This window comes from Chionomys nivalis, chromosome 2 (assembly GCF_950005125.1).
Source record: "Chionomys nivalis chromosome 2, mChiNiv1.1, whole genome shotgun sequence".
Taxonomy (NCBI): domain Eukaryota; kingdom Metazoa; phylum Chordata; class Mammalia; order Rodentia; family Cricetidae; genus Chionomys; species Chionomys nivalis.
The window spans coordinates 93725491-93750528 of NC_080087.1; the positions used below are offsets into that span (position 1 = coordinate 93725491).

General features: G+C 40.6%; 1 protein-coding gene across 3 annotated transcripts in view; it reads right to left on the minus strand.

Moving 5' to 3' along the window:
• Fer (FER tyrosine kinase) overlaps positions 1–25038 on the minus strand; it is a 333973-nt gene that overhangs the window by 116111 nt on the left and 192824 nt on the right. For all 3 annotated transcript variants that reach the window (XM_057755315.1, XM_057755306.1, XM_057755297.1), the window contains one exon: positions 387–443. In XM_057755315.1, coding sequence (XP_057611298.1) covers positions 387–443 — 57 coding nt within the window. The remainder of the gene's footprint in view (positions 1–386; positions 444–25038) is intronic.

A 25038-nucleotide genomic window follows, 5' to 3' on the forward strand; every position in this document is an offset into this window, starting at 1 on the left:
AGTGGTTAAGAGCATTGCCTGCTCTTCCAAAGGTTCTGAGTTCAATTCCCAGCAACCACATGGTGGCTCACAACCATCTGTAATGAGGTCTGGTGCCCTCTTCTGGCCTGCAGACATACACACAGACAGAATATTGTATACATAATAAATAAATAAACAAACATTTTAAAAAAAGAATCACCATATGCCTTTCGAAGATCATCACACCTCTATCTCAGGGAAAGTCAGAAGATTTCTAGGAGATATGATACTATCTTCTTCTAGATTAATTAATTAGTATATATGTACCTTGACATGTGACAGAATATTAAAAAATGTTTTGAACAGAAATGTCAAGTGCTCATGCTTAATATAAAATGTCTTATTTAGCTCAGCTGCCTGCATACCTTTCCCAGTAGTGCTCCCAATGAAACATCTTCATGATTGAGAATCCATTTCTTATCCTACAGCAAAAATAGAGAAAAAGATGAATTGTTAATCCATGCAAGAATACAGTTGCTATAAATTCTTCTGAGGAAGGAAGTGCAAGCAACAGCAGACTAAGAAGCTGTAACTGCAACATGGTACAAAATAGACTCGAGGAAGGTTACTGTACTGACAGATAGTAAAATCAATACTGCAGCAAAATTCTTTCAGAAAGTGCAGCTTCAAAACGATGCGGCACCAACCCGGAAGTGGATGCACAAGGTATGCTCTGCGCCTGCCATATAGCCATGACAGTTGCTGTCTATCTTAAAAAGCCGTGTGACAGTACATCAGAGTTCCACGTTTCCATGAAAACCTTTCAATTCTCACTCTTCTTCAAACACACCCTCTTCTATGGACCGCACTCCTCACACTCCTAAGAGTTGCTTTTTAACGCATGCAAACATTATGACTTGCAGCTTTCTGTGACACTGCCCAGTCTCATGTCTTCCCAGCCTTTCCTGGGGCATAGCAGCGCAACAAGCATCAAGTACAATGTCACTAGGATGTGCAAGAGGAGCGGAGCAAACACACCATAGTAAAATGCTATCTCTCTGTCTGAGCTGAGGGACCAAGGAAGGGGAACACCAGTGTGTGAAAACATAGCTACAAAAAAAATCACACAAAACTATAAAGCTAGAATGGTACACAGGGCCATATTTAAAGGAAGGAAGGAAAAAAATAAGGCAAGGGATCAGTTGGAGTGGAGAGAAATTAAGGAAATGGAAAATGGAGGGGAGTGAAGAAGGGGAGGCAGAAGTAGACTTCAATATTTTGTTTTTTTACATTGTAGTATAATTTTTCTATTAGATAGAAACATAATTATGACCTATAGTATGAGTCATAATAGGTAATCAAATATCTTGAAGTAAAACTGTAAGTGGTTTTAAAATGTCCTTTGACAGCCATTTGAAGGACTCCGTCTTTAGAAACACCATGTGACAAACATTCACCAAACACCCTCTGACAGACAAGTTACCACAGGCATTTGTTTTTAAGAGGCAAGATACATAAATAACATTTCAATCTAAATGTTAAGCTCAATTGGTGGACATTAAGAGACCATATGGAAGAGGAACTGTGGGGCTACGTGAGGGTCCAACAGGCAGCAACTGGAACTCAGGGAACATGACTGGGGGCTGGCAAAGCCATGCCTGAGTGAGCCTTGGAGAGGCAGTCTCAAGGACTATGTGTCCTGAGGACCTCAAGCTGTTACTGGGTTTAGCTCTGAGTGGTGCCTTCATGGTCAGCACGTCTTTCATTATGGATTGCATGCCTGTGGTTGGAGATTTGCCACTTAGGGTCAGTTTCATGCTCTCTCTCCGCCCCACCTCAGTGCTACTTCACCAGTATCATGCCTCTGACTGTTGCCATGATCGCAGCACGATGATCAGAGATTAACCCTCTGAAACTGTGAGCAAGCCCCCCGTTACTTTCTAAGCTCTCTTGGTCATGCTGCCTCCTCACAGCAATAGGACAGTAACTAAGACACAAGACATCTTCTCTAACAACTAAAACAAACTAGGAAATCATTTCTCAATACACTCAGTAACTATGTACATTAAGTAACCCAATAACTACATAATATACATCTAAATAATCTGTAAATTTTTTTAGAAAATTTATCAGAAATTGTGGAGTACAGCAAAAACAGTATTTAAAGGGAAAATTTAATACATCATAGGCACATTCAAAAACAAAAGAGTGCTCAAGTCAATGACTAAGATATTTACTTTAAAGACGCAGCTAAAAGGAAACCCGATGCTAGAGGAAGCAACACTAAGCACAACAGAAATCGTAACACTCTTTAAAGGTTCCAAAGCAATAGAGAGCTCAGTGTGCAAAGAACTGACTTAATGCCTGGCTGGCTCTGTCTCCAATCAGAGTTAAGACAGAATCTGACACACATACAAAGCTTCCAATAGAAACCAGACTGATTTCATGGAAAGATAACTGTAGTCAACAATAATTTCAAAGTCACTTAAAGATGCATTTAAATAATGTTAACTGTTTCTTTCTTGGCTAAATGTATCTTTGAGATGTCAGAGATGCCAGAAGTGTTTAAGGCTCCAATTCCTTAACTGGATCTTAAATGATTTCAGACCTATGTCTTCAGAGTCGGGGAAATCTAGGAAAACCAGCCAGGATCTGTTACAACATAATCTCTGGCCTGCGTGGACACGTGCCGTTCCAGTTGGTGGGTGCATCACCTGGTCCATGGATAATCCTTGGAAGGTGGGCTCATCTTCATCTATGAACAAGATTGCTTGGATAATTTGCCTTTGTTGAGATGCTATGATTCTCTTTCTTGGAATCACCACCAGAGGGGAGTCCCCACAAGCCAATTGGTCATGAAGTTTCAACTGGACCTGCCTGCCTTTTTGTGTCCTAAGAAAGATGTAACCTTTCCTTTCCCTGTCTGTTTCTTTCAGATGCTGGCCAGAACTCAAATGTGCTCTCTGGGCTTCCTTACTCTTCCTCAAAAGTTCTCCCCTTTTGCACGTGCTCCCTGTATGCCACTGTCTGAACTCCACGCTGCCTTAAACAGCATGCCTATTTTGTATTTCTCTTCATCCTCCTTCTCCAGAAAGTTTCTGAGATTTGTGGTTTGCCTGTCTTGGGATGTTTTTATTTTAAACTCTACTGAGTTTGTCCTCCAGGTTTTTAGGGTAATGAGCAGATAACTACACTGGTTAGCCTGACACAAGCATCTACAGTTCACCTGCAGCAAAGACCACAAGCTCACCTTCCCTGGTGACTACCTGCTTCTTTTAAATCAACCAAGACTTCAAAAGAAGAGAAGAATCGGTAAGAGGGACAACGCTACTGGAACTAAGTAACTACCTGTTTTTATCGGAATTTGGTAGCTACAGTTTCTGTTAAAGTGTGGGCTGAGAGGCGAACTCTCAGTCTGATCAATTGGATGGAGAGAGAGGCAGTCAACACCCCCCCCCATAAAGGGAGTTACCTAACACCTCCCTCAGACAGTGGATAGAATATTCTTACTGAGGCTGATGAGTGGGTGAGAAAGGCAAGGAACCCTGGTTATATGAAGACATTAAAGCTTCTCCCAAACCTCCAAGAGTGCATCATGAAATTCAAAAGTAAAACTAGGAAACACGAGGTTAGGTAGTACAGGTAAAGAATGCACTGTTTCCGGAGGGGCAAGGCCCCTGACTTTTCTTTATTTCTACTAACCTCGTTTATCCATCTCTCTTTTTTCTAAGCAAAGCCATACTCTGAAGTGACGGTCACAAAACCTTCCAACACATGCCCCCAAATAAAATGCTCCCCTACGTTCCTGCTCTCTTCCTTTGTTGTTTGCTGTAAAGAAACGAGGGGCTTGCATAGCTTTCATCGGTCTACACAGAACAGAATGAACAGAGGGAGTCTGCTTCTGAGTCCTTCCAAACACAGAGAGAGTAGCTTTCTTTCCCTCTTCACAAGCCTGTGACAAATGGCTCAGCAGCTGAGAGCATGTGTTCTCGCCGAGGACCCAGGTTTGGGTCCTACCACACACGTGCAGTTCCAAATCATCTACAACTTCAGGCCAAGGGGTCTAATGCCCTCTTCTGGCCTCTGCAGACTATATGCGTAGTGCAGAGATTCATATTTAGGCAAATACCCATACATATGAAATAAGAATAAATCTTTATGAAAGATTATAATAAATTATGTCACCAACAGAGACAAAAACATAGAAAGTGCACAACGTAATGCACAAAGCCGACACAGTTTTATTTAATGGTCATCTGTTTGCTGGTGACCTGTGACCATATTAAAAACCCACAGACCTACATTCAAACTCTAATGATTATGCTTGTCTGATATTGAAGTTTCTAGGGATATGGCTTAGATAGCAAATGTGTTTATAATATTAGGATACCATTCTTTCTGTGAGTTCATGAATATTAATGTGTTTTTATTATGGCAAAATAAATCATTATCCATTTTTCTATTTATTAATTCTATCTCAACACCCAAAACTATGTTAGTTTGAAACATACAATTCTTTTTAGTTTAAACTGGTGGTTTTATTTTTTAAATATATTTTTTGTTTATTTCTTGAGAAATTCTTTAAAAAGCCACTGGAAGTCAACTCGAAAATATACCATGCACTTTACAGTATCTGCACAAGCAAAGGTCTTAAGAATTTCTAGGTTTAAGGTCGGCCTACACAGAGATAAAGATGATTAAAGCTTTCATTAAGTTCACCTGGACATGTTTCCTGTACACTTGCTTGCTCAATCTAAGAAAATGTCCCTATTATATTGGCAACTGCCTAGAAAGGAACTATTTCCCTGTTCTGTAGATGAGAAAACAGGCTGGGGAGGTGATGCTTGTCCAGGGTCCAAGCTACTGAGTGACAGAGCTGAAAAGTTTATTCCTTGTCCCTTCTCCTAGTACTCCAACGTCACTGTGCTCCAGAGGGCAGTCAGGGAATGCAGCACTTCTCTGAACACTGTGCTCAGTCTCAACCACAGTCCTAAGAACACCACCACTAGCTGAACTGGAGGATCAAACAACTGCCTATGTGTGTGGACTAAATAAATACCATGATTCTTCTCCTATCCTGGGTGCCCATCTACACATATCATAAACGAATGTCACTTACAGAAAATCAATTCATGCCAACCTATAGAATTACCCTAGGGGTGAACAATTTTCAGGGCTGAAGTCTCCCTTAGACCCATGACCATTACTATATCTAATGTAAAATGGATTAAAATGGCTTTTCATTTTATTAAAGAACTGGAAGATCAAAAAGCAGCCCTGAGAATCAAATTATCCTGAGCCAAGAACAGAGGTCTTGAGTCAGTTCTGGCTGGGAGATATAGCAATTCTGCCTAAAGCACACCTTGTATGAGCTTCAGCAGTACACCTCAACTGACTCAATACAGCAAGCTTGTTTACAACTTGCATTATACCCAGGCTTTCAGTCTGTAGATGTTCTAGTCCCAAACAGAAAAGTCTCTAAGAGTAGTGCAGATTATTATCATGGGTCACTTTTTTTCAAGACATAGTTGTCATGGCAATATTCCTCAGTATAGACTTTAAGATATAGCATTATTTGTATTAAAGTTAAATCTCTATAAATATGTTAGGAAAAAACTGCAGAGTCCATACTATCCAATTAATGTAGAGAGATAACAGTTTAAATAGTAGGTAAAGATAACTATACCTACTTTCATACAGAAAAGAAGCAACAGGAAATTCAAACTCAAAAGTTACTTCAATCAAACATTAAGCTATATTTAACAGACTTAACAGGTGTGGTTTAAATTGCTATGCCAGCGAGTGTTTTTCTGGATCTGACTCTCTGCAGCTCCCATCTGTAAAACCTTGTCTACTCTAGGATGTACTGGAATCCTTCACTCTTCTGACTTACCTCCAATGCCAGAACACTCTTGATAAGGAGAGTACCACTCCTACTCTACCAAAATAAAACAGCAAAGAAATGTGAAAAAGAAAAGCCCACCTTTCACGATAGCCACAAAAAGCATAAACTATCTTGGGGTAACTCTAACCAAGGAAGTGAAAGATCTATTTGACAAGAACTTTAAGGCATTGAAGAAAGAAATTGAAGAGGATACCAGAAAATGGAAGGATCTCCCTTGCTCCTGGATTGGGAGGATCAACATAGTAAAAATGGCAATTCTACCAAGGGCAATTTATAGATTCAATGCAATCCCCATTAAAATCCCATCAAAATTCTTCACAGATCTTGAAAGGACAATAATCAACTTTATATGGAGAAACAAAAAACCCAGGATAGCCAAAACAATCTTATGTAATAAAGGAACTTCTGGAGGCATTACCATCCCTGACTTCAAACTCTATTACAGAGCTACAGTAATGAAAACAGCGTGGTACTGGCATAAAAACAGAGCAGTCGACCAATGGAATCGTATAGAAGACCCGGATTTTAACCCACAAACCTATGAACAACTAATTTTCGATAAAGGAGCTAAAAGTATACAATGGAAGAAAGAAAGCATCTTCAACAAATGGTGCTGGCACAATTGGATGTCAACCTGTAGAAGAATGAAAATAGACCCATATCTATCACCATGCACAAAACTCAAGTCCAAATGGATCAAAGACCTCAATATCAATCTGAACACACTGAACCTGATAGAAGAGAAAATGGGAAGTACCCTACAACATATGGGCACAGGAGATCGCTTCCTATGTATAACCCCAGCAGCACAGACATTAAGGGCAACATTGAATAAATGGGACCTCCTGAAACTGAGAAGCTTCTGTAAAGCAAAGGACACTGTCATTAAGACAAAAAGGCAGCCTACTGACTGGGAGAAGATCTTCACCAACCCCGCTACAGACAAAGGTCTGATCTCCAAAATATATAAAGAACTCAAGAAACTAGACTTTAAAAGGATAATTAACCCAATTAAAAAATGGGGCACTGAACTGAACAGAGAATTCTCATCAGAAGAAGTTAAAATGGCCAAAAGATACTTAAGGTCATGCTCAACCTCCTTAGCGATCAGAGAAATGCAAATCAAAACAACTTTGAGATATCATCTTACACCTGTCAGAATGGCTAAAATCAAAAACACCAAGGATAGCCTTTGCTGGAGAGGTTGTGGAGAAAGGGGTACCCTCATCCATTGCTGGTGGGACTGCAAACTTGTGCAACCACTTTGGAAATCAGTGTGGCGGTTTCTCAGAAAAATTGGGATCAACCTACCCCTGGACCCAGCAATAGCACTCTTGGGAATATACCCAAGAGATGCCCTATCATATGACAAAAGCATTTGTCCAACTATGTTCATAGCAGCATTATTTGTAATAGCCAGAACCTGGAAGCAACCTAGATGCCCTTCAATAGAAGAATGGATGAAGAAAGTGTGGAATATATATACATACATTAGAGTACTACTCTGCGGTAAAAAACAATGACTTCTCGAATTTTGCATGCAAATGGATGGAAATAGAAAATACGATCCTGAGTGAGGTAACCCAGACCCAAAAAGAAGATCATAGGATGTACTCACTCATAATTGGTTTCTAGCCATGGATAGGGGCCACTGAGTCTATAATTTGTGATCCTACAGAAGCTAAACAAGAGGGTAAACCCAAGGAAAAACATATAGATATCCTCCCAGCTATGGGAAATAGACAAGATTGATGGGCAAAAAATTGGAATCTTGGGGGGTGGGGTGGCATGGGGATGAGGGGAGATGGGGAGAGAAAAGTGTGAAGGAGAGGATGAGGGGAACTGGGGGAATCGGGGTGATTGGGGGTAAAGGAAGGTTGGATGGGGGAGCAGGGAAACTCATACCTTAGTTAAGGGAGCCACCTAAGGGTTGGCAAGAGACTTGAACCTGGAATGGCTACCAGAAGCCCAGGGCAATGTCCCCAGTTAGTTCATTGGGGCACCTGAGGGTAGGGAACCTGAAATGAACCTATCCTATAATCATACTGATGAATATCTTTCATATCGCCATAGAACCTTCATCTAGCGATGGATGGAGATAGAGACAGAGACCCACACTGGAGCACCGGACCAAGCTCCCAAGGTTATAATGAGGAGCAGAAGGAGAGAGAACATGAACAAGGAAGTCAGGACCATGAGGGGTGCACCCAACCACTGAGACAGGGGGGCCGATCTATTGGGAGCTCACCAAGGCCAGCTGGACTGCTACTGAAAAAAACATGGGATAAAACCGGACTCTCTGAATGTGGCGGACAATGAGAGCTGACGAGAGGCCAAGGAGAATGGCACAGGAACTTTCATCTGGCGATGGATCGAGAGAGAGACAGAGACCCAATTTGGATCAACCGTCTGAGCTCTTAAGGTCCAAATGAGGAGCAGAAGGAGGGAGAACATGAGCAAGGAAATCAGGACCACGAGGCGTGCACCCACCCACTGTGACAGTGGAACTGATCTATTGGGAGCTCTCCAAGGCCAGCTGGACTGGGACTGAATAAGCATGGGTTGAAACTGGACTCTCTGAACAAGGCGGACAATGAAGGCTGATGAGAAGCCAAGGACAATGGCACTAGGTTTCGATCCTAATACATGAACTGGCTTTGTGGGAGCTTAGCCTGTTTGGATGCTCACCTTCCTGGACCTAGATAGAAGTGGGAGGACCGTGGTCTTCATGTAGAGCAGGGAATTTGGACTGCTCTTCAGTATCGAGAGGGAGGGGGAGTGGACTAGGGGGAGGAGAAGTGGAGTGGGGATAGGGGGAGGGGAGCGGGGGGAGGGGGCAATATGTGGGAGGAGGGGGAGGGAAATGGGAAACGGGGAGCAGTTGGAAATTTTAAGTAAAAAAGAATAAAAAAAAAAAAAAGAAAGAAAAGCCCACTCTCCCATCTTGTTTCACAAACCAGTACTGAATACTGCTACTGTCAACAGAAGATAATAGGACTTAAGAAAAAAACAGTAACACTGCAATACACAGTCACACTGTACCTTACAAACTATGCAAATGCAAGATGAATTATGTGTCCCTGCAGGCCAGAAGATAGCATTAGATTTTATTACAGGTGGTTGTGAGACATCATGTGGTTGCTGGGAACTGAACTCAGGACCTCTGGAAGAGCAGTCAGTGCTCTTAACCTCTGAGCCATCTCTCCAATCCAAATTATTCAGTTCTTACAAGGCTTATTACAGTGAGTGTTTACCAATGAATCTATTACTGGAGCCACAAAGTATGCATTTCTTGTGTCTGCCACATAACAATGCAACACGTGTCTGAAGACAACATGGGTTTCCTAGGGACTGTTAAGCATGTCTTTTTTCAGTTTTAAAATAGAGGATTCAGAACAATTTGGAAGGATATATAGAAAACATTAAGTGTATCTGCACGTGGATATATTATATATATATTATTAAATTAAAAGAAGTAATAGTATGCTGTGATATTCGTAACTGTCTAAAATACACACACCACATTGCAATGTTTTGCTTATATGTGAAGTCCAGAAATAGAGTTTTATTCTAAATCTTCAAATTTCACTTTATTATTTGTAACATTCACTGGTACATTTGCTGAAGTATTCATTATAATCACGGGGACATACAGACTTTCCTATTACGTGACATTTTACTTGGTAATTGTTAATGGGAAAACTGATTTTCTATGAAAAAATGGCAGGATACATTTGCAACTTAATAAAATCTGTCCTTTTTCAGTTAACCCTTTAAATGACAAGTCTTTGGTCTCCGAGAGACGATTCGGAGATTAAGGTGTTTTACATGTTTTTTGTGGGTGACTTTGCTGCATGCAGCCTGTCTTTTGATAAGCCTTATCAATGGTGTCACTAGAGTCACCAAGAGTGGCCCTGATATTAATACTTGATAAGTCTGTCCAAGTTTAGTAAGCATTCAGTAACAAATTGTTCTAAACTGTAGGTCAACCACAAAATCCATTGACAATATTAATCCTGAGAAGAAAAGGGAGTCTTTCCATTTATCTAAACCCTGACACACAGAACCACGGCTCATCTCCATCAGTGGAGCTGAGCATAACCATAGTCAGTAGTGATGCAGAGCTGGCGCTAAGCAGGGACCACAATTATCACTTTAACAGCATATGTTTCAGTATTGCATGAAAATAAAGCAAATCATGTTTTGAGTGGGTTTAAGAAACAAAATAAGAAACAAAATCGCAAATGTGACTTTTCAGGTTAATTCTCTGTATTGTAATTATCACATTTTCACAAGATGTGTAAGATGAAAAAATTTCTATCAGACACTCAAAAATTAAACTGGCTTGGTTAATTTTTCTACTGCTGTGTATTTAATGTTTCAGAAACTCCTAATTTTTCTCATCCTTCAACAGAAGGTAACTAGACTGACTAAAAGTCAAAGTGACTGATAATGATGCAATAGTCTGTGGCAGGATTAATAAGAGTGTCCAGGAATATATTTACTGTGGAATACGTGGGAACTAGAAACTAGGTGCTTCAGTAATTCTTACTTGGAATTACTAGAGCTGAAGATTAAAGACTCCAGTGGCCATTTGAATACATGAGTTTACAATGTCCCTTCTAATAGTCTGGTAGTAACCAATATATACTTGCAGAGCTCACTGTGAGCGAGACGGAGAATGGAAGGATCAGCTCAGATGCGCCTCCTCTCCTGACAGTCTAAGACAACTGAAAACAGATCTGTTAGCCTGGATGTGAAGGAGATGGCTCTGTCTTTGTGTGGATTCTTCCAGAAGTGAACTTAGACAAGGATCCAAACATAAGCTATTAATTTAATATATACAATATAAATTTAATTCTAAACTTATTAAATTTAATTTAGATATTATGTAATGGCTTAATTATATTTTAACTAATATGTAATAATAACAGCTTAATATAGAGAGGCACAAATGGACAATTAAAAGTAAAATGAGTATAAATAAAACATTTAAGTATAAATGTACATAATATAATACAAATAATTGAGTAGTTAACTATTAATTTGCTTTAGTTACTTTCTATTACTGTGAAAAGAAGCTATGATCACGGCAACTCTTCTAAAAGCAAGCATATATCTGGGGGCTTGCTCACAGTCCGAGAGGGCTAGTTCTCATCACAGAAGGAAACGGACAAACATGGTGTTGAAGTGTTCGCTGAGAGTTTTACATCCTGATGCCAGACAGCAGTCAAGAGAGACATGGGACCTGGCAGAGTCTTCTGAAACCTCAAATCCACCCCCACTGACACACCTCCTCCAACAAGGTTATACTTGCTTCCTTCCCAAAGAGCTCCACTTACTGGGGACCAAGCAGTCAAACATGCCAGCCTATGGGAGTCATTCTCATTCAAACTGCAACAATCCAGCAGCCTGCATGGAACAAACTGTGGGCAGTGAGATGAAGCATGTGCCTCAGAATTACGCTCATCCAATGGCCATTTCCACCCCCTGCACGAGCCTGGAATCTGCCCCCACTTTCAGCAGGCTCAGCACTGGAAGGTACTAAGCACTCCCTTGGGCTCTACAAGACTCTCTTTACAGCTATACTATCTTTATGTTCATTCAGATTCTTTACGTAAGCAGACTTCTAAATAAAATGGCTCTTAATATTCATAAATCCACTGAAATGTAACTGGTAACAATTTCTAAACAGATACAGGTGAGGTAAAAACTAAACTTGCAAACTATGCTAGAAACTGTTCCACTGCCACAAAACCATCCAGAAGGCATCTTTTCTCCTCTCCTGTCCTCCCTCCTTCCCTCTCTCTCCCCCACCCCGTTGATTTATTTATTTATTTTTTGACTGATGGGTTGGTTGGTTTTTCAGGATGGGGTTTCTCTGTAATCCTGGCTGTCCTAAAACTCAATCTGCAGACCAGGGTGGCTTCGAAGTCAATGTACCTGCCTCTGTCTCCTGAATGATGAGATTTAAGGTATGAACCGCCACTGCTTGGTTAGTTCTTTATTTTTATTTTATGTCACTTTATTTTATTTTTGAGATGGAGTCTCACTATGAAACCTTGTCTGGCCTGGAACTGGCTATGTAGACCAGGCTGTCCATAACTCTTAGGGATCTACCTGCCTCTGTCTCACAAGAGCAGGGATTAAGGTGTGTGTTACTATGTTTGGTCTGACAATATATTTTTCAACAATGAATTAACTGAATATTTAGGATACTGAAAATCTGCCAACAGAGTGAAATTTCCCAATTAAATTCAATAGTCTAATTATTTTCATTTTCTTAGAAACAGAATTTAGAGTCAAAATTTAAAGCTAAGTTTATGAATGTGATAAATCTTTATAAAACACACTTTTGGGAAAAAAGTAATTAAATAAGAAAATATGAATGATTTTTCCCTTCAAATTTAAAGTCAGGAAAAGAAATCAACTAGCTATATTCACTTTTCTTATTTCACTTAAGAATTTCTTAGTTTAAAAAAAAAAGAGGAAAACTTTAAAAAGCAGCAGAGAATTAGAAGTTAAAAGGTAAGCTAACCTCATCAACATAGCCCAGAGCAAACAACAATGAAAATGCCACTGGTCAGCTCAAACCTTGGCTCTTAAAACTTTTGGCTTTTAGAAATTCCCTAGTTAGTACGGACAAAAGATAAAGAAGATGCTGGAAAAGAAAGCAGTAAGAACTGAAATGTCTGACAAAGGAAAAGCTTCCACAGACAGCTGAGAGATTCTACAAAGTGTAACTAAGACATCAGGCGACTTATGAATTAATTCTCTAGAGTGAAATTCTGCCTATCAATCTTTCTTGTATTTCAATAGACACACTCACAGAGAGATAGAGAGACAGAGAATTAGCCATTGGTACTTGATTCATAGAAACTCGTTTAAAAGAAACTTGAAATTTTACTCATAAGATTCACTATAAACTACAACTTCAAAGTCCTTCCATGCTTGTCCCAGAATTCCAAATAAAGCTGAGCTGATCATGTGCCTTTAATACCAAGAATGGGAGTAAAAAGAGATAAGGCTGACATGAACAGGAAAATAGAAACACAGGCAAGACACCATCCAAAACCACACTTCTACTACAGCAGTTAAGACAGTGAATTTCTTCTCCCCAGTCATGAGGCTGTGTCTAGTCCATAGACAATGCATGGACTCTCCAGAATGGCAGTTCTCAACCTGTGGGTCATGACCCCTTGAGGGGGGTTGAACAACCTCTCCCCAGGGGTCACATCAGAAATCCTGCATATCAGATATTTATACCAGGAGGATTCCTAATAGCAGCAAAATTAGTTATAAAGTAGCAATGAAAATAATTTTATGGCTGGAGTCACAGCACCATGAGAACTGTAACAAAGGGTCACAACATTAGGAAGGTTGAGAACCACTGCTCTAGAGTCAAAGAAACTAACAGAAAATTAATTTTTCACTGAACCATTTTGAAAACCAAGTTAATGTACAAGAGATAAAAACGCAATTTAGAGTATTTCAGATTCTCCTGATTTATTCAAAGAGAGTGAAACAATAAAATAGCATTCTGGACCATAAATGCCAACCAAGAGGCCATGCAGACACATATGAGTAGAAATATACTGTGTTCTGAGTTCAAAGGGAGGTGAGCATGAGGCTGCTGCAAGGGTTTAATACGAGCACACCAAGACAGAGAGGGTACGGAAGAAGTGCGCGCCAACCAGAGCCAGACGCTAGGGAGAAGAGTTCAGGGTTCTAGCATGGACTCTGACGGCTTCAGAAGAGCATAGACAGATGCTTTTTACTTCACAGAAAGTTATGACACTAAGGATATATAAGGATATATCCATATATATATATATATATATATATATATATATATATATATATACTGTGCTTTAACCACCAGAAATACTATACAGTATCTTTGGAAAGAACACCGCTGCATCATTCCGTGGAGTCCTGAAAGGAAAAAGGTAACCCATGTGGTGGGTTTAGAAAACAATGCACAAAGAACTTAAGAAACTAGACATAAAAATACCAAATAATCCAATTTAAAAATGGGGTACAGATTTAAACAGAGAATTGTCAACAGGAGAATCTCAAATGGCTGAGATACACTTAAAGAATTGCTCAACATCCTTAGCCATCAGGGAAATGCAAATCAAAACAACTCTGAGATATTATCTTATAGCCTGTCAGAATGACTAAGATCAAAAACACGAATGAAAGCCTATATTGGAGAGGATGTGAAGTCAAAGAAACACTCCTCCACGGCTGTTGGGAGTGCAAACTTGTACAGCCACTTTGGAAATCAATATGGCTGTTTCTCAGAAAATTGGGAATCAATCTTCCTTAAGACCAAGTAATACCACTCTTGGGCATATACCCAAGGAATGCTCAATCATCTAGCAAGGACATTTGCTCAACTATGTTCATAGCAGCATTATTTGTAATAGCCAAAACCTGGAACAACCTAGAAACCCCTCAATTGAAGAATGGATAAAGAAAATGTGGTACATTTATACAATAGGGTACTACAGTGATAAATAACATCAGCATAACTAGAAAAAAATCATCCTGAGTGAGATAACTCAGACCCAGAAAGACACACACAGTATGTACTCTCTCATAAATGGATATTAGCTGTAAAGTAAAGGATAACCAGGCTACAGTCCACAGCCCTGAGAGGCTTGGTAACAAGAAGGGCCGGAGAGGGCCCCATGGATTTCCCTGGGAATGGAAATAGGAGAGAGCTCCTGGATGAACAGGGGAGGAGGAAAGGGGGTCAGAACATGAGGGGCAGAATGGAGGGAAGAGTAATGAAAAGATGTCGTGATGAGGGGAGGCATTTCAGGGTTAGGGAAAACCTGGTGCCAGGGAAACTCTGAGAAATCTATGGGGATGACCCCAGCTAAGACTCCTAGCAATTGTGGAGAGGGTGTCTGAACTGGCCATCTCCTGTGGTCAGATTGGTGACTACCCTAATTGTCACCAGAGAGCCTATATTCAGTAAATGATGGAAGCAGATGCAGAGAGATCCACATCAGTGTTCAAGAGAGGAAGGGAGAATTGTACAAGCCAGGCAGGTAAAGGTCATGGCAGGGGAATCCACAGAGACAGCTGACCTGGGCTCATGGGAGCTCATGGACTCTGGACCGACAGTAGGCCTGCACGGGACCAACCTAGGCCCTCTGAAAGTGGGTGACAATTATGTAGCTTGGTCCATTATGTGGGCTCCAGCAGTGGGATCGGTACCTGTCCCTGGTGCTTGAACTGGATTTTGGGAGCCTATTCCCCATGCTGGGTGGCCTCAACCAGCCTGGATGCAGGCGAGGAGCTTGGTCCTGCCTCAACTTGATGTGCCATGCTTTGTTGATGCTCATGGGAGGCCTGCCCCTTTCTGAAAGGAGATGGGAAAGTGGATGGGGGTGGAGTAGATGGAAGGCTAGAGACAGGGGTGGGGTTGGATGGAGTGGGGAATGGAAGGAGAGGAGGGAGGGGAAGCTATGGTCACTGTATGAAATAAATGGAAAAAAATAAAAATTTTTTAAAAAGAAAATAATGCACAAGAGTATGGGTGGGGTAGAAAACGGTCACTATTCTGCCAATGGCAGTTCTCTTTTCCCTTCTGCCCACATACACTAACTGCAGAGTTTGTTCTACATAATTTCCAACAACTATCTCCTACCTTCTACACAACTGCCTCTGAGCTATAAGCCACAGAAACCATCAAACTTCACATTCTAGTGTTGTAACTGCACTGAAGAGTGGTGTGTGGAACTGGAGAGAAGCAGAGACCAACAGCTTCCAGGGACAACCCAAATGCGTCAGAAGGTGTCTCACCACTGTGAAGCTGGCTACAGCCTACACAAAACACTTTGGAATCAAAGTAACACTGGCATTGCTTCTCTAAGAAAGATCATCGCTAACAAGGTTAAATGATGGACAGCACTGCATGGAAATGCCAGCCGAGGCACTGCAGGAGGAACTGAGCGACGGGGAAAGGAGCCCAGACTCAGAAGAAGTAGTATTTACAACTGCCTTGTCCACTGCTCTAACTCTGAGAAGCTAAAGTAGAGAGTTGCAGACAGCCCAACAGTGAAGAGCACGCACCACTTTGCCGTGGGAACTGGAGTTCTACTCCCCGCACTCACGCTGGGCGCTACAAACTTGCAACTCCACCTCCAAGGGACAGGATGGCCACTCACACACATGTCATAAACTCACACCTACATGTGTCATACACTCACACACGTGTCATACACTCACACCTACACGTGTCATACACTCACACCTACACGTGTCATACACTCACACACGTGTCATACACTCACACCTACACGTGTCATACACTCACACACGTGTCATACACTCACACCTACACGTGTCATACACTCATACCTACACGTGTCATACACTCACACACGTGTCATACACTCACACACGTGTCATACACTGACACAGGCATTCACATATATACATGGGTGTAAATAAAATATATGTTAAAAATAAAATTATAAAATGTTGTTGGTAAAGAAATATAAATATACTGAAATATTCTAAGTAAGTACACAAATACGGTAGAAGCAAAAAAGTTTTTAAAAGAGAAACTGTAAGGTGAAAACACCAGGACCGTACTTTTCAGCCTGGCCATACCTCCTAGTTATCCAAGCAGACTATCCAAAGCCTTGGAGGCGATTCACACAAGGCAGCCAAAGTGCTGTGAAAGCAGGAAGGAGTTGGGATCTTAAGGGATCTGGGATAGCCTAGCAGCAAGATAGCTTATATCCTATTATACCACAGAAGAAAACGTGCAGCTGAGAGCCTAACCCTACCAGGAAACAGGCTGGACAGAGAGACCTGGCCTGACATCACTAGCCCTACCAAGGAGCACGAACTAAAAAAGGAGTGTGAACAACCCAACGAGCAACCAATGCCCAAAAAGCCTGTCTCTGCAGTCTGAGACCCTTTTCACCATAGTCTTAGGTTATGATTGCTGTGGTGAAACACCATGACCAAAAGCAAGTCAGGGAGGGAAGGCTTTATTTGACTTACACTTTCTCATTACTGTTTATCATCCAAGGAAGTCAGCACAGGAACTCAAGCAGGTCAGGAACCTGGCAGCAGGAGCCGGTGCCGAGGCCGTGGAGGGGTGCTGCTTAGGAGCTTGTTCCTCTTACAGAACCCAGGACCACCAGCTCAGGGGCGGCCACACCCACAATGGGCTGGGCCCTCCCCATCAATCGCTAATGAAGAAAATGCCCTACAGGCTTGTGTACAGGCCAATCTTGTGGAAGCTCTTGATTAGGGCTCCCCCTCTCAGAAGAGTCTAACCAGCACAAGTACCTAGCAGCTCTGGCAGGAGAAAAACTGCTATAAAATGCACATCAGTCTGGGAAGGCTTTGTCTCCAAGGACCTGAGATTCCCATTGTGAGCTAGAGATGAGAGAGAGAGGAGAGAGGAGAGAGGGAGGGAGGAGGGAGGGAGGGAGGGAGGGAGGGAGGGAGGGAGGGAGGGAGGGAGGGAGGGGAGAAGCACATTAGCTTAGGAAGAGCTCTGCACTAGCAAATAAGCCACAGGCCCAATCCTTTCCCACAGGAAGGAACCCCTGGCACCCCAAAGCTCTGAGGCAGCACCACAACACTGTGAACAAGCTAGAAGCCAAGTGACTCCAATAAATCAGCTAAGCACAAATGATGACTAAGGCGCAGAAACCTAAGGGTCAGTGAAGCCCAAGGTGGATGTTTAATGAACAGAAAGATTTCTTCAAAGGACTCAGGGTCTCCTAACACGACAGATCAGGAACTGGAATCAAGAAAAGCAAAATCCAAGAGAATCAATACTGACACGGATCAGATACTGGGATTATCTGACAGGAAGTCAAAACTAACCACAAAAAAATGCAGTTATTGGAAAGATTATGGAAACAGCTGAGGTTATGCAGGCTATCTTAACAACAGGAACAGCAGTTATTTGAAAAGGAAACAACAGCATTTCTCCCACAAAAAAACACATGAGATTAATTTTAAAATGAACTAGACTGGTTCAACAGGACAATCGAGGATAGTACTACTGAATTTAAGGACAAATAAACAGAATTTCCCCAACAGAGCAGCAAAGAGAAATGGCTGGGGACTAAGCTCCTGAGGCTCCAATACCAAGAACAGGCACTGGCATCACCAAAACTCTAAGAAGGGAGGAGGAAGATCAGAGCTGAAAGAGAAGCCAAGGACACGATGCTGAAACATCTTGTGTGGTTAAAGACATCCAACAACCAAAGAGCTAATGGAACATCAAAGAAGATAAATCCAAATAGTGGCAAGACGTATAATCAAAGGCCGAAAACTGGAGCACAGTCTTAAAAGCAGCCACTGGTAAACGCTTGATCTGCAACACTGATCAAAGTTGTCATTCTTTCTACAACCAGCAAGCTTAGAAAAGAATGGCACATTGTACTTCAAGTGCTAAAACAACAAATAACTCTGTTATGTTTGCTACATGTGGTCATACCATCTTTCAAGAATAGAAGGACTATTAGAGCACTCTCATATGAGAAAACCAAACAGGACGTGAACAAAAACAAATCTTGGCTCAATTCTAGTATCTTCATCCTAGGCTGCAGGTAATTACTTCTGTACCAGAGAGACCCCAATGCAGCACACACTGGAGACAGTCAGGTTAACCGAAATAGAAAAGGCAAACTATAAGACATTCGTGGGCTATTCTGCCCCTTTACAATTTTAAAGAATTCTATTATTTCTATCATCGTTATTATTATTATTATTATTATTATTATTATTATTATTATTATTTGTGTGTGTAAACCTGTACACGCATTTGTGGAAGTCAGAAGACGTTTGTGAAGTTGGTTTTCTCCTTTCGCCTTTACGCGAGTTCTGGAGAGTAAAGCGGTCATGAGACTCAACACGGCAAGCCCGTTTACCTGCTGAGCTATCTTGCATGTTTGCTCTCGTTTTACTTCCACAGTAATTGTGTGACAAAAGGGGATGCAGCAGTTCAGCTTCACCATTCCCACTTAAATACGCAGTCATGTTGATGACACTTGGTCACACTGAGGGCTCAGCTACTGGAATGTTCACAAGTGACTGCATAATGTCTATCCAGACGTCTCCTGCGGCACTTCACAATGAGCTGCCAGCAGGTTTCCTGCAAACACACAGACTCAGGCTTTGGTATCTAGTGACTGGGAGTCCTTACCATGCTTGGTTATATAGATGGAATAGGATTAGCTCTCATAGCAACTCCAGTGGTGTTTCCTAAGCAATGCCATCACACAACGCCATGCAGTTCAGACATAGAAGGTTTCAACAGTTACCTGTCTAACTAAAGCTTGGGTCCACCAACCTCTCCCAAAGTGTAATCTGTCGAAAACGGCGAATATGACTCCTAAAGATTTAGAGGTGATCTCATCCAACCATCGGTTTCTAACAAACTGAGCACAGTGGGTTCCTCACTTCAAGTTTCAGGTTTTTCATTCTAATAGTTCATAAACTCTGTTTCAAGTGAATGCTATGTAAAGTTATAATTTCTTCTTCATTCACCAGGATAACTAGATTAAACCCAATTAAAAGCTTTACATTTTGCACATTCAGAGTTTGTACCAAAAAAATAAAACCACAATAAAACTTTCAAGTTATAATAAAAATGCTTTATGAGGCCGGCAGAACTGAGAAGTCAATTTTCTACGTCCTTGACAGAATCTACGACCGAAGAGGAAAAGCCCATACTCTCCCCATGACCAGTAGCATGACTGCAGATGTAATCAAGAAAGACTCATTGGTTCTCACTAGGTAACACACAATAACTACTCTTCTACCCACCAAAGCAACACTGTCAATTTTCTACCAAATATAAGGAAATACTTTAAAATCAGCCATCAATAAAATCAGCCATTATTATAGCATTCTCTATTCTTGTGAAAACATTATGTTCTCATTACTCTGTGCCACATGAATAGGTATAATAGCAGGCATAATAAACTGTAAAAATAACTGTAAATAAAGCCAAATTACAGCTTAAAAAGTTACAACCTAAATCATAGAATTAATTTTGTCTCACAGAGTCGCCATTTCCATAAAGTGGCTGGAGTAGCAAATAAACAGCATGTCCTGCTAGGCATGGCCAGCCGCACTCCCCTCTGCTGCAGGGAACTCATCGTGCTTCTTGGTGGATGGCCACAAGGTGCAGATGGTCATTATTTCTCATGCCAATCAACGCTGCCAAATCTCATTAGGATGGGGTGTGTTTCTCCTGAAGTTTTTCTTTAAGGTGCGCTTATGAGCTGGAGGGTCATATTTGATAGTGCAACGATCTAAATGAGAGGGCTTTATGTCACTATCTCACTTCAATTTGGATTCATTTCTCCAGGTAGCAAAAACCCACAATGCTGAGGAATGAACTTAATCTCCCTGTACATATCTTCCCAAACACCGAATATTCAGATAAAGGGGGTTCGCTTTTATACAGGTAAAGTTGTCTTTAAGAAACATTTTCATCCTCGTTTTGATTATTACTCAGCCTTAACTACAGGAAAATTTATGAATATAATTATATAACTTATTTCTAAGCAAAAGTCAATGCAATGTAAGTCTACCTTAAGAATGCAGCTATTCCTAATAATGAATATTAAAGTTTTAATAAATCATGCCATGATCAAATGTGTGCTACCAATCACCTAGTGTAGAATGATGGAGAGAAGGGAAGAAAGGACAGGGTGGAGGGGGACGAAGTTTTAAATACAGACTTAAAGTTTTAAAAATTACTTCATAATGTTTAACATCTGAAGCAAAAGAAAATTTGCAAACATATCAACAACAAGGCATTTTAGAGATTTTATTTTGAAGGGAGATGGCTTAAAAGTTGGTATAATTCCTGGGAGAAATAATTACAAAACACAGCAACACACAATGTGCGATGACCGTCAGGGGCTATAATTTTGTCCTTGTCACGCTGAGAAATAATTGCTACCCTTCCGCTCCTTCTCTACCCAGGTTTTCAGTCCACTGGCTGCACTGCCTGAGTAGGCTGCTTAGCACATTTGTTCCTCACAGTCTCAGCCACAGCACATTCTGATCAGCTCTGTCATTAAAGCTACCAGGCTGCTTTAACGGGGAGAACCCTTCCCACAAGCAGGAGAAGCAAGCTGCTCTGCTGATCCCTCTGAGGAGCTTTAGCAGAGGGGCGCTTGTTTACATGATCTATAAATCAATTCTGAATAATCCCCAAATTCTCTCCTCTTACACTGTTCTTATTAGGAAAGACTCACATAGCATAATACTTGGATGTGTGTGGCTTAGTTTTATCTATCCTTCTAGAATTTTAATTGTTCTTATTTTTAAATGACCACTCCAATTTCCTCAGGATAAACGCCTGTTCCTATTAGCACAGGAAACGTGACAGCTCATACTCTTCCTTATTCACCTTAACTTTAGGATACCTTTCTTCTTAACTAAAGCTCTCGGAGCTAGCACACAAAAACATTGCAAGGGAACTGCAGTTGATAAACAGAAACCAAGCTAACATAGGCTCTTCCCAGGTTGCAAGGAAATTATGCAAGTTCAAGAAACATATTATTTGCTCATAAATACCTCACAGATTCATCCCTTCTGCTGGTGAACTAATTAAGTTTAAAAATACAATGCAGAGGGGCCAAGGATTCAAGGGAGATCAAAATATAGTTTCTACTTCAGGAAATGAGTAAGAATCAAAAACTGACATAGCTGTGTTGTCCTAGAGGTATAGCTATCAGCGACTTAGCCTCTTTAAACCTCAGTTTTCACATCTGCAAAAGGAAGCAGCACCCCGTCTAATAGAAACAACAAGTGCAGTTATGAACATGGACCATTCCTCTACTCAACCCTTAAATATCCAAGGGCACAGGAGCTTCATCAACACCATCTGTCTCCAAACGTCTTTCCTTCCAAGCAAACTTTAATCTACTCATTTTTCCTTCACATGTTTATTGCCTATTATGTGATAGTCGTTGTGGTAGGCATTCACTAGATAGAGCACCTGAAGCTATAGGATAAAATACCCAATGTCATTTGTATAAAATAGTTAAAAAATTAAGTGAAATGTAAGTGATCAGTTTTCTTAGATTCAGTTGACATTTACAAAATGTGGTCTTGTGAAATACATGATTACTTTTCCCAAAAGTATATTTTCAAGTTACATTATAAGAAATATAAGCTGACAAATATTTATTAAATATATCCTATTTCCAAAGTATTATAAAACCTGTCTCTGTAAGGGTAACTTAACTTTGGAGGGAGGAGGAAGATAAGTTAAAATTACAGACGGATCATGGTGGAAAGAAAGCAGAGAGATGCCCCCTCTCTGGTTCCAATTTGGCACTCTGGCATCTGCAGCCTCCCTACGTGGTAGAATTTGGGTATGTGCCTACATGCAGCTCTACGCCAGGGTATCTAGGACCTCAAATCCCCGGCTAGTGTGATGACAAGCCTGCTCACATGACCTTGCTCCAAAGTCATCCCTTGACAAGTTCAACCATCGACAGGTCTGAGTGCTGTGGAATAATCCATCGGTACTCTGTAAATATGTATTGCTATTGTTGTTAATAAAAAGCTGACTGGCTGACAGCTGGGCAGGAAGAGATTGGGTGAGACAGCTTTAGACAGATAGAATGCTGGGATGAAGACGGGAGGAGGAGTCAGAGGAGTCACCAGCCAGATGCAGAATGAGTTGGACACACAAAATGGGATAGAGGTAAAAGCCTGAGCCTTGGGGCAGCACACAGATTAATAGAAATGGTTTTAGATGTAGGTGTAAGCTAATAACAAGCCTGAGCTATCAGTCAAGTATTTATAACTAATATTAAGTTTCTGAGTGACTATTTGCATCAGAGTGACATAAGGATGCAGTTTAATTAAAATAGAATAGATGTCAGAGACTATAGCAAATACAATTTTTACGGTGTGAAGTAACTATAAAATACATCTTTCCAGTGCTGTAGGTCAAATCCGGGGCCCCACCACACGCTACACTGGACTATACCCAGTCACAGTTATAACAGAGTAATTGGAAAATGCCCAAACTACTAATGCAGTTATACCTCAGAACTCCAAGAATCAAATAACCGAACTAAAAGGCTCCATCTGAAGAAAGCTTTTGGTCTAGTAAAGTGGCTAAACACCAATTGCAAAGTTTCTTCCAGCTTCATGAAAACTAGGATGCAGTTTCTACTTTTGAACTTCTGGCTGTAAAAACAAAGTTACCAAGTAGAACTAAGGAATAGAATTTGGACCAAACACAAGGAGATATTACAATCATATAAAACAATCTTTTTCATATATCAAGTTCTCCCTAGGAAACATTTACAGCAAGTCAAAGTTACAAACTGAAAAATTCCTCTCTTTCATTAAAAACAAACAGCAAAAACAACAACTAATCTAACAACATAAAACACTACTAGTTTTCTCCCCTTTAGCAAACTGTAAATTAGGTAAAATATTTATTATGTAAGAAATAAAATCAACCAGATTCCCAGCACTTGGTAAGCAGAGGCAGGAGATCTTTGTGAGTTTGAGTCCAGCCTGGTCTACAGAGTGAGTTCCAGCACAATTATAACTATTTGAGAGAATGTACATAAAAGTAAAAAAGAAAAAATAACAATGGGTTTACTTGTTTATTTCCTTTTTAACTTTGTCTTCAGACAGTTATACAGAACGATCTTATTGGTGGAAACTAAAACTATAGACAACTTAAAATTACTTGATTTTGTAAAGCACAAATTCAAAGCAAACATCTCTAAATGATGTCATGCTCAAAATAACTTTGAGGATCCATGTCATTTTCCTGACTTCCCTGAAAAGTTCTGGATCCAGTAGAATTCTTTTTCTCCTTCTCTGAAAAATACTTGCTGATAATTAACTATATATTCCATCAACATTGTGCTGATATGTTAAAACTAAGTTGGGTGAGAAAATGGTTTATTTGGCCTACATGTCCTGATACTGAGGGAAGTCGGTAGAAACTCAAGAAGGAGTAACAGGAGTCAGAGGGGAAAGGAAGCCATTTACTGACTGTTGATCAGCTGGCTTGCTCATTCAGCCCAGGATCACCTGCTCAGTGTGACACCACTCACAGTGGGTTGGGCCCTCCCACATCAATTATAAATCAAGAAAATGCTCTGAAATTCTCACAAGGAACAGAAACCAAGTCTAAATTTAGGCCCCATGTCCAGCCATAGAAGGAAAACATAAAATGAACTCAATGGTAATTTTGTAAGTTTGCCTCATAATTCTTTCTTTCGTTGGGCATCTTTTTAAACCTTACAGGTCTTTTGTTTATATAGTATGGTTTCTAATTTTGTGTTTGTATGGGATTTCTGTCTGTGTAAGTGAGTATGTGTTTCTCTGTGTCTATATGTGTTTCTTGTCCTTTAAATTTGGCTCGGTTTTCCCAGTTTATTTATTTTTTATTTACCTGTTGGTTTCCTAATGAGAGAGAAAGAAAGGGTATAGATTGGGGGTGGGTGGGAGGATCTGAGTGGGGTTGAGGGAGGGGAAGCCGTAATCAGAATATACTGTATGGAAAGTGCTTTTCCATTACAATTAATAGTGGACATGTGCCCATCTGCCACTCTGATAAAGGCATTCCTTCTACTGAGGTTCCCTTTCAGCTGAAGACGCCTCTGTGTCACTTTGACAAAAACAACCAGCACATTATAAACTACATTTCAATTTACAGTGGATGAGCTAGTAGACACCGTTAACTAAATGCTAAAGTTAGCGAGCACTATGGCCAGGGTGTGCTTCTTCATCACTATACAAAATAATGGTTCACTAAACAAGGCATTTTCATGCATGTATATCAATGTACTTGGCTTGTATCTCCCACCCTCTCCTATCTTGTCTGCCCAACTCCCACATGATGTTTCCTTTTCCCCTACAAACTGGGAATCTAAATTTTTACAAATGAAAATCATGGGGGGGGGGCTTTGAAAAACAAGGTTGTAAAGATCTTAAGTCCTGAATTTCTGGCTCTTCTGGGCTGGCAGAGGGCCCAAGAATTTGTGTTTCTTGTAAGGTCTCAGGAGCCGTTGAAGCTAACTACTCTGGGGAGCCTACTTAGCCAATATTAATATTTTGACATTAGGTTAGGAGAAAAAATAGCAGAGAGGATCTATTTATAAAATGTTGTCCATCGAGACATA